The sequence below is a fragment of the Rhinatrema bivittatum genome, chromosome 1, assembly GCF_901001135.1.
Source record: "Rhinatrema bivittatum chromosome 1, aRhiBiv1.1, whole genome shotgun sequence".
In the NCBI taxonomy this organism is placed as follows: domain Eukaryota; kingdom Metazoa; phylum Chordata; class Amphibia; order Gymnophiona; family Rhinatrematidae; genus Rhinatrema; species Rhinatrema bivittatum.
Window position 1 is genome coordinate 332,223,766 of NC_042615.1, and position 11,018 is coordinate 332,234,783.

At 41.2% G+C, this 11,018-nt stretch overlaps 1 protein-coding gene across 1 annotated transcript in view; it reads right to left on the bottom strand.

The window, feature by feature from the left end:
- Positions 1–10,801, bottom strand: part of DMP1 (dentin matrix acidic phosphoprotein 1) — a 46,060-nt gene extending 35,259 nt beyond the window's left edge. The window contains exons 1-3 of the mRNA XM_029598097.1: positions 10,700–10,801; positions 4,725–4,798; positions 4,548–4,595 (exon numbers count right to left, since the gene is read on the bottom strand). Of these exons, the coding sequence (XP_029453957.1) occupies positions 4,548–4,595; positions 4,725–4,778 (102 nt within the window). The 5' untranslated portion in view covers positions 4,779–4,798; positions 10,700–10,801. The remainder of the gene's footprint in view (positions 1–4,547; positions 4,596–4,724; positions 4,799–10,699) is intronic.
- Positions 10,802–11,018: the final 217 nt, after the last annotated feature.

An 11,018-nucleotide genomic window follows, 5' to 3' on the forward strand; every position in this document is an offset into this window, starting at 1 on the left:
ACCAAAGATGGTATTGGATGAGAACTTTTGAGACCGCTAAGGTTTCTACTACAGATTAGGAAAAAAAGAAACATAAATCCTTTAGTTAAGGATTTATTTAGTAAATAATTTTTCCATAGGCATGGTCTGGAAAAAATTCATTTTTTTTAAAATAAGGAGATACACACCATTGACTATGACTACATAGGAATAATTCTAACAAAGCAACATGTTAGGTTATATATAATGTGTTTAGACTATGACAGTCAGCACTACAGCAGGCAAGCCAAGAAAAAGTGCTTCTTTGCTTCTTACTATTTTTGTGTTTGGATTTAGCTCACACTTTTTCATTGGTAGCTCAAGGCTAGTTACATTTAGGTAGAGTAAGTATTTCCTGTCCCGAGAGGGTTTACAAACAGGGACGGTGACTTTCAGATTGGCGTACGGGCACACATGTGTGTGCGTGTGTCAGCCTGCGCCCAGGGGAGGTGGCCAATTTATAACATGCACGAGTATATACGTGCAAGTTATAAAATAGCCTGGCCATGAGCCCATGGGCACGCAAATCCTGCTTCTACCACATAAGTCGGGAGATTTTAAAGCACGCTGAGGTCCCTGCCGCGCAACTTTACTTCTGCTATGAATGTCGTGTAACTTAAAATGTAAAGACAACTAGGCAGATCTGCGGGGTTTTAAGGGTCAGGGCTAACTGTGGGGAGTGAAGGCTTTTAAACTAGGGTAGTTTGGAGGATTTATCTCTTAACTGGGCAAACTGGGGATGAACTGGTAAAACCTGGAAGAGCATCGGCTCGCAAATCTGCCTAGTTGTCTTTAAATTTTAACTTACACGACATTTATAGCAGAAGTAAAGTTACAAGGCAAGGGGCCTCAGCGCGCACAAGGTGGCAAACATACTTACACGCACATCTCAGGATCATGCCCTGAAATACCCGTTCCCCGGCCAGACCCCGTCCCTTTTAGAAAACTTTCTAGATGTGCGCGCTGCGGGAGATACGTGCTAACTGGCCGGCTTTTAAAATCCTCTCGGTGCTTACAAGCCCCGACGACTTATTCGCACATCTCCTAATTGCTCCGCACTTCGGGCTTTTAAACTTCACCTTTAAATTTGTACCTGAGACAATAGAGGATGAAGCAACGTGCTCAAAAATCATAAGACACATCAGCAGGATTTGAACCCTGGCTTCCCCAGCACTTAGCTTACTGTGCTAACCACTAGCCTACTTCTCCGTTATTAAAAGCCCTGTTTGCTTTCTCATGATTGTTTGAGAAGTACCTCCTCAATACTGAAACAGATTTGATGTCATTTTTAGTAGCCTGGTTTTGTAGATGGAAACTCATTGTATAAAATCATCATGGCATTACCAAGATAAAAATGGAATGAAACACTAAAGTTGTCCCTCCTAAGGTAGGGATTCCCAAGCCTTGTCTTGAGGACCGCACCACCGGTTTTTAGGAAAGCCACAATGAAAATGCAAGAGGTAAATTTGCGTAAAGAGAGTCTCTATGTTATGCAAATTTATCTCATGTATATTCATTGTAGATAACTTGAAAACCCAACTGGCTGTGGGGTCCCCAGGTCATGTTTAGGAAGCCCTGCCCTAGGGATTCCTATGCAGAAGATTCCAACAAAAACAGAACAAGCTCATTTTGCATTTGATAGTGATGGCGCAATGTGAAATTGTGGCTTTCTGGAAAGAGATCAAACACCAGACATTGCCTCTTTACTTTTTTATTTATTTATTTATTTAGCATTTTTTATATAATGAGGTAGAGCAGAGTAGCCTTCACTCCGGTTTACAATTATAACAATATACTTATGCATATATGGAATGTATATAGGATGGAAAGGTTGAGAGCCCTACGCAGGGATGCAATGCTTGTTTTCCAGTCTATTCGGAAGTCTTTAGAAGAATGTTGTCCTTTGCAATAGACATTCTTTATTTATTTTTTTTTTTTTTAGGAAGCGTTCACATAGATGGCAAAATCAGCTTTGTATATGTATGAGAGAGACTCCATGGAGGCTGCAACATTTGGGGCAAAAAAAGATTATTAGATTGTGGATTTGTTTGTTTTATCTGTTTTTATTTGGCTTTATTTGTTCTGATTTTATATGGTAATTGTGTTTGGTAGGACCAATGTAAAATGCTTTATGTATTTTATATTGTGAATGTTTTTAATGTAATCTGCTGTGAACTGTGATATATGTGGAATAATCATTGATTTGTTTATTTCATCTACTTAGAAGATATTTTGTGGGGAAGCATTATCTAACAATGAATACAAATGTATATTAAGAACACTGAGAGGATGGAAGGGAGGGATTTTTTGAAAAATATATTTAAAAATCAAAAATCACTAAAGATCATTGTGCTACTATAGATAATGCAAAACATTATGGGGTACATTTTAAAAGAGAGCATGCGCGCGAACGTTTGTTCGCGCATCAGGCGCAAACAAAAGTACGCTGGATTTTATAAGATACGCGCATAGCCGCGCGTATCTTATAAAATTCGGGGTCGGCGCGCGCAAGGGGGTGCACATTTGTGCAACTTGCGCGCACCAAGTCCTGCGCGCGCTACCTGTTCCAGCCCCCTGCACCTTCCCCTCCCTTCCCCTACCTAACCCACCCCCCAGCCCTATCTAGACCCCCCCCCCTATCTTTATCCGAAAAGTTACTACTGCCTCCGGGCAGTAGTAATTTACGCGTGCCGGCTATCTGCCGGCGCGGCAGCCTGACACAGACTGCTGTGTCAGGGCACTCAGCCACGCCCCCGGACTGCCCACATGCCCCCGAACATGCCCCCAATTCAACATCACGCCCCTGGCCACGCCCCGACCGCCCCTTTTTGCAAGCCCTGGGACTTACGCACGTCCTGGAGCTTGCGCGCAGGTTTTTTTTTAAAAAAGGGTTACGCGTGTACCTTATGGGCGTAACCCTTTTAAAATCCGGCCCTATGAGATTAATACAATATGGTTGACTTGTAAGTAAAACTGATAATCAACTAAAAAAAAAAAAGTAACATAGAGCTCAGCATGTCTGTGAATTATGTCTATCTCCCTCCACACAGGTAGATTTTAAAACCGTTGCTCGCGCAAAAATGACCCCATACACGCATATGTGGGCTGCGCGCAAGCAACGCAAATTTTAAGAAGCCGGGAAGTACACGTGGTACATACCAGTGAGCGCTTCAGGAATATGGAGGCAGAAAAGGGAGTGGGAATGGGCGTTCCAGGGTGGGGCCAAAACGTACGTGCATCACCCCTGAATTTTGCAAGCCTGACCATGGCAACACGTGCCAAATTATGCAGGTAACTTTACCACTGGTTCTGATGAGGCGCAAGTCTGGAGAATTTGGGCCGGGGAAGAGGGGGAGAGAGAGAGAGAGAGACAGAATCTGACACTCTATATATCTCCCACTGTAAGAGGGGCACTTTCAGCTCAGGATGGGCAGCAGTGTTACAAGGGCCTACAGACCCTTGCGCTCCAGGCAGACTAATGTAATACTGCCTCCCCAACAAAACCCACCCTGATTTGAAAGTGCCCCTTACAGTGAGAGATACATAGAGTGAAAGATTCTCTCTCTCTCTCTTTCCAGTCACTTGTGCGTAAATGCTTCAACGCATATGCATGGTAGAGATGTTTAAAATGGTCCACGTGTACTTGCATGCACAATAGAAAATCAAGCATATTTTTGCTCATGTGCTCAATGCTGCACATTTATGGGTGCACACGCACACGCCTTTTAAAATTTTACTTGTAAATATATTCTCCCCATTCGTCCAATTTCATTCACGTTTCTACTTTAGACTGTGGAGTGCCGAGTCACTCCAGGTTCACTTTTCACGTGACTCTGCTGTTTTTTCTTCCTTCTGTCCTACTGGGGAACAGGCCAGTTCAGCTCAGTAGAAATATCAGGGAAGCTGGAACACACTGTGCTGGAACACTAAGCATTTTTAAAATTCTCTTGCCTTTGGGTTGGCCGCAGGCATTTTGAAAACTTTGACAGCTGAACAGTAAGATTTCTGGACCGAAGAAAGAAACTAGACATCATAAAAGGTTCACACATCTTGTTTTAAGCATTGGGCAAGAGTCCTGCAGTACTATTGGTATATTTTGTAGCATAATTGCTTTTTTTCTAGAAACAATTTATAGTTTAGTTTATGCCTTAGGCAAAATTTGCACTGTTTCAGATATGTTCAGATTAAATAATCTGTGACATATCTGCAGATGTATTAGAAAAAGTGTATTTTGTCTAGTGGTTGAAATTGTGGGATTCTTTGCATGAGCCATTAATTTAGTGCACAGCTAACTTCATTGCACACACTAAATAAAGTTCTCCCAGGTCTTTTGCAAGTATTTTTTTTACAGTTTTTACAGGACCTTAATGACTGTGTGAGTTTTAAAATGATGCACTGTAAGGATAACACCGCTTGAATGGCTTCGTAACAGTCCTCACTACTGGATTATATGCAGAGAGGATAAAGCTATCTCTGTTAAACTCCACATCATGGTGCATTCAGTAAAGTATGCAGTACGTTTTGCTTACCATATGTTCTTCTGAGTTTTCAGATCGTGAATTTTGATGTTTGTATACCTAATCAAATAAAAGCACATGACAAATGTCAGCAGAACTGAACTGGCCAGCGCAGACCTTCATTCCATGGTACAATGTCTCAGTTTGAATAGTTCAGTTGATAAAGTGGTATAGAAGTAAAATACTCACCGGTAGAGTGAAAGCTAAACCACAGAGACATATGAACATGAGTGCAGCCTTCATACTGTAGCTGATTGTGATGTCTACAAGCAAAATACAGAGAGTGCATTACCATATGATCCAATGTGGAGGACATATGTCCTTTTTATGGCTAGTTAGCAGCTGTAATATATTCTAAATTTGAAGACGGTGTAAAATACAGTGAATGAAATGATGCTTTCATAATCTACTTTCATAAGTCATAACACTGTGCAATGTTAAAACCTATTAGTATGGGAAACCTAGGGGCCTGTTTACTAAACCATATTTGAAAGCACATGTCAATACCTGGTTTTAATGCAGGTTAGTTTCCATGGTTTTCACTGAACTGCAGTTTAGTAAATACTGTGGTAGGAAGGAAATTGCTCCTGTGGTCAGTAATACATGGACTTTATCAGCAGCAGTAATATCGATACATTTCTGCCCATCAGCATGCATAGTCCTGACCTCCCATCCTTTAAAGGGGCCTGAAGCTTTGACTTACAGAACATATCTGCCCCTGCCCTTGCTCTCAGCACTTGCACCCCACCCCACCAATAATCCATCTTCCAAAACAGCTCCACTCTATGTGTTCATCCACCAGCATCTCCCAAAAGTATAAATGTGTAAACTCTATCTCCACTTTAAAACTGCACATCCACCCATCATGCACAAACCCCTCCTCTGGGGGGGCCGCCATTAAGACACCTCCTATATTATCAGGTGTCCCTGGGTCTTTAAAGGGACAGAAGCAATCCCCAGGTAACTAACATGGTGCTGGGTGAACTGAGTCTCCGGCGGGATGGAATGAGTGAGACGAGCATTGGCCCATATATTACTGTGAGATGCTCTGCCCAAGAAAGTTAACCTTAGTTCTTCATCTGTAGTTTACTTTCACTAATTGGCAGCATTAACATGGCATGTGCAAGCAGTGTTAACATGCCAATGAGCTCATTAGCATGATTTTGCATGATAATCAGTTAATTTGCATTTCCACAGGAAGCTGCATTTAGGGGGTTATTTTCTAAAGCTATCGCACGCATGCGAAAGCAACATCGGGGCGGAGTCGGCCCCAGAAGAGGAGGAGTCAGGGCGGCACGGGGGCCGACTGCGAGCGCAGCGCGGACAGCGAAACGGTAAGCTTCCGTATCGCTGCCTATTTTGCGCCGAATAACTAACCTTTTAGGGTGTAGTTATTTGGCGCGACGCCGGCAGCCATCGCACCATGGAGGTGCGATGGCTGCCGGCTAACGCAGGACCGCCCCCCTCGTTACCGCCGGGATTCACTATGCCTTGCGGCATTAGTGAATCCAAGCTTAGACTCCATTAATGCTCAAATCAAATTTTCTAAAGCATGTTACTGCTTTTAGCATGTGTTACTATTGCTTTAATGCATGTTAAGACCTGTAGTAGCATAAATGAAATGAATTACTGCAGTAGCATTAACACGGACCTTCTTGAGCAAGGATCGACAACTCTGGGCCTCAAGGGCTGGGCTACAAGCTGATCAGATTTTCAAGATATCCACACTGAATAGTGTGGAGATTCATTTGCATTCATTACCTTTACTGCATGCAAATACATCTCGTGCATATTCATTGAGCCCAGTATTCAAAGAACCCTAAAATAGCCAACTTATCCGGCTAACGTTAGCTGCATCAGTTATCCAGAATATTCAGCAGGATAAACATCCTGCAAAATATCCCCAAATAAAGTTATCTGGCTACCTTTAGCTGGATAACTTTAAAACTGACTAGCTATCTTTGAATATTGTTGGTTAGATTTAAAGTTACCCGGCTAAAGGTAGCTAGATAACTGTAAATTCATGCGGCTATATTCAAAGAATATAACCACATAAGCACCAACAACAGACCCTCCCCCGCTCTGGCCCATTGTCCATGGCCCCCCCCTAACTCCCCGAAGTGGATTTATAAATTGAGCTGGTGGGCCCACGCCCCACAGCCAAGCTACCTGACATGAATGTGAAATGTATCAGGCTAACCCCTCCCCCCAAAGCGATTCAAATTTTTTAACTTGGTAGGGGGTCCCCTTCCCACCCACTCAAGCCAACCCCACCCCCACCCCTTTATCCATCACCCTGAAATAGCAAAGGCCACTGGTGCCAGCAACACCAGACACTGCGTCAAAAGCAGCAGCACCGCTAGAGCACGGGCCTTTGCTATTTTGGGATGATGGACAAAGAGGTAGGATAGGGCTGACTTGGAGGGGTAGGGGTGGAGATCTGCTTCCAAATTTAAGCATTTGAACCAAAGAGATGGGGGATTACTGCCTCGCCTCCTCGGGCCTTTTCAGTCTGACACTTTTTCTTTGGGGGGGGGGGAGGTTCAGAGGGTGGTGGTAGTAGGGAGGAAAATGTCAATGGGCTGGAATGTGTTTTTTTAGTCTGCCCACACTTAACAGCTATATTCTTGTGACTAGAGTTGGTTAAGCCTTAAGTTATCTTTCCAGGCTCTGAGACAGTCCTAACATTATCTGGCGTGATTCATTATTGCTTTTCTTCCATTCTATGTCTATGGGAAAAGACCTTGATGAATCAGGCGCTAAGTCAGCAAAATAGAGCTGAAAATCAGCTAAGGTAGCCGGATAACTTCGCTCTGCCACGGAACACCCCAGATGCCTTTCTTTTATCTGGCTAAGTTATAGCTGGATAATGATTTATTCAGTTAAAATTTCACTGGTTAAGTTCCTTTAATATTCAAAAGTAGGCACTTAGCTCGATAACTCACAAGTTATCTGGCTAAATGCCTTTGAATATTTGCCTCTTTGTATATATCCTGATAGCCTGAGCCACTTACTGCACTGGTAGACCAGAACTGTCTATCTTTGCTCTAGTGTGAGGCCTGTGAAAGGGAAAAGTCATAAGCCACCTGACATGTGCATTACAGGTTTATTTTGAGGGATTTACAAGGAATCAAGACCTCTATACTGTATATTGTGTTCATCCAGAGTAAATTTGTTGATAGAAAAAGCTACTGCAGATCACAAACAAAATTTCCTTTTGTCAGATGCATCTGACGAAATGGACCCTGCCCTTGAAAGCTCATGTCTCAATATTTATATTATGAAAAGTGGACTAAAAATAAAAATGAAATTCTATTGGTTAGTCTATAAGGTGCAATCTACCTTTTGCCATTTTTGCTACACCAGACTAACACGTCTGGTTCACTGCCTTCATACATGGTGATATATTGCTTTTTTATTTCATTTTTATGTGACATTACTGATATAGTTATCAGTCAAGTATACATTTTGGAGAAAAGGTAGGAAAAAAAATGTGCCCAAAGTTTACAAATCAATTTGATCACATAGGCCTGGATTTATCAAAATGCACTAAATATTGCATGCAATAGTAAAAGGCTATCAGGGCCCTCCCTGATAGCCTTTGGACTCTCTACCTGGGTAACATCAAGCTAGGTTGAGAGAACATTGCACAAATCTCATCTTTGGGTGAGTTTCCTCGCTCCGAAGGTCATCAGAGCTTTACAAGAGAGCACTGTTCTGTTCGTACATCTCACTTTGAATGTCAAAGTGGCCCCTAACCCCTACACTAATACCTAAACCTCACCTCGAGTGATTAGGTGGGCCTCCCATAAAGATATAAATACCTATCTAGTGTATAACCCTTATGGCTAGTTTCTCCATCTCTCTCTCTCTCTCTCTCTCCCTAAAGCCATGCAATACAGCTTCACAAAACTGTGAGCCCAGCCCACTTAGCCAAAATTCTCACCCCAATATCCTCTCATTTGCATCACACCAAACATTATGGTGCTTTCACATGCATTAAAGGCATTTTTTGCATGCGAAAACACCATATAGCACTTTGATAAATGACCCCCTTAGTTTGCAATAATGCATCTTTTGCCAATGTTTTATTTTTTGCAAAATAATCCCTAGAAAAATTTGTGAAAGTACAACTTTTGCAAAAATACTACCATGACACGTTGGTCTGGTTCTCAAAATGGGCACTTTGGGGGCAAATGTTCCACAGTGAGCATGAACAAGATTTTACTTGCATAGTTTTTATCTCCTGTGGAATTTTCCTCTCCCTTCTAGAAGTGACAGGAAATTACATTCTCAGGCCAAAGTAGCACTATTTCAAAATTGCTGACATGTTTTCTGTTTCTTTTTTTTTGTCCTACTTTTACCTGATCTTAAATCAGGCCCACAGCCTCAGCAACTGGAAATGCTTTACTGGTCTGCTTTACTCTTTTAAGTCACAAATTATACACTACTATCCTAAATCCCTTTCAAATGTTATTTAAAAAAAAACTTCTGAGGATCAGGATTATTACAGGTTTGAGACAAACAGTGCTATATAAACACTGGGTGTTACACAAAGTCAGCCTGCAAAACATTCGCACTGAAACTGATTAATGACAACTCAACAGCAAATCCAGTTTGGGAAAATTCTGAAACAATGGAACTTTCCAGTAACGAGAAAACATTTTGTTGAGTCACAATAAAAGTATTTAACCTATTTGTTGGTTCTAGTGTAGCAGCAAAATTCTTCAGCAATAGGAGTCATTTCAGACTATACTTCAACATTCATATATCAGTTTCTGTTTAAATATGAAGGTAATTGTTGATACTTATGAGAGAACAATTTGGGGTTTCAACTGAATTTTATGAATTAGGGGAAAATTAATTCCACTGAAACTGTCCCTTTTTTCAAGGGCTCTGGCGGCAATTTCCCCTAAGCTATACTGCAGCAAAGTACACAGGTGCTTTTGTATCTGTACACCTTTAGCAATTTTCAAAGAGAAAAGATGCAACTTAATTTGGATCCTGGAACAAGTGCACTTTTCTGCTGGCCAGTAGGTGTCACTATAGAGCAACAACCCAGAACCCTCACTTTCTGGGCACTGAGAATGCTGCCTCCGCATCGTTCCCATCCCTGACTGCCGGAGGATAAGAAGTGAGGGCCCAAGGATCGAACCCTGATCTCCTGCATGACAACATATATCCCTGCCAGAAGGCTATCTGACTGGCCCTGTTCCAGTAAAATAAATGAATAGATATGGATGTGCTTCAGCCCCATAAGTTTAGCAGCTTACATGGAGATTGTGCTAGTTCAGGCAGATAATTCATGGATTTTATTTATTTTCCAGTTTTTCTTTTTTATTTCCTGAACTTCAATACACATACTGGAACAATATATGTCTATATGCTTTCCACTAATTGTGGCGATGTGAACCAAACCCAAGCAAAAACAATTTAAAATAATAGTATTTGAACTTGTAAACTCCGTTTTTGTAAAATTTGAATGCCCCCAATTTTTAGGACTTGAAAACAAACAGTAGCCTGAAGCCCAGTATCTGGAACTTATGCTGGGTGTTTTTTTTTAATGTATTTTCCTATCCTGCTACATTTTTCTTTTTGTCATTATTTCCTTCAGTATGATATTGGCAAAATGAAGTTCAGTTTAATTACCAGGCTTATCTATCTTCAATGACCTGGATTTCTATTTCAAGGCTATGTTTAGTGTCACAATATTGAGTGATATCCAGTATTAATCCATTTAGGAAACAGTGTTAAAGGAAAACATTAGAGCTCTAACAAAAAAACAAAAAAAAAAAAGACAATGTTACACATGCACCTATATTTCTATCAAAAAATGAAAAAAACATGGAAAAATATCCACTTAATTGTATTAATTCCAAGTGTGGATTGCTACTGCAATACATTAAAATCATTTGTCTGTGCAGCCTTTATTATTAAAAAAAAATATTAAATCCAGAAAAATGTTATGTATATGTGGTAATCACTGCCTAGCTAATGCATATTCTTGTCTTTTTCTTTACCATGGCTGCATGAACCTGTGTGCTATTTAGTTAAAAACAAAACACTGACAAGTCTCTATCAGAAACACTGGCTCTGTTTCTTTTTTTTTCACATAAAACACATTCAGGCCTAATAAATAACCCAGATAAATTCAGTGGTCTTACCTCTGCAGGGTGTCTAGTTCAGCAGAAACTCTGCCAGCTCCTGCAAATCTATCCTTAAAGTAACGCAGATTCATAAGCGGTAGCACCTAATCTTGTCTTCAGTATTTGAAAACCCATTTAACACTCCTGGAATTTAAACTCTGCTTCAGACAACAGGCAGCCAATCAGCACTCCGGAGAGAGGGAATGATGTCACAAGGTGTCACACAGGGTCTAGCACACCCACGCTTCCGTCAGCCTACGAGGTGTATTTGCCCTAAAAAAGTTTCTGTGGTTTCCAAATGACTAGACCAGCTTTCATTTAATTAAAGATCTTACTT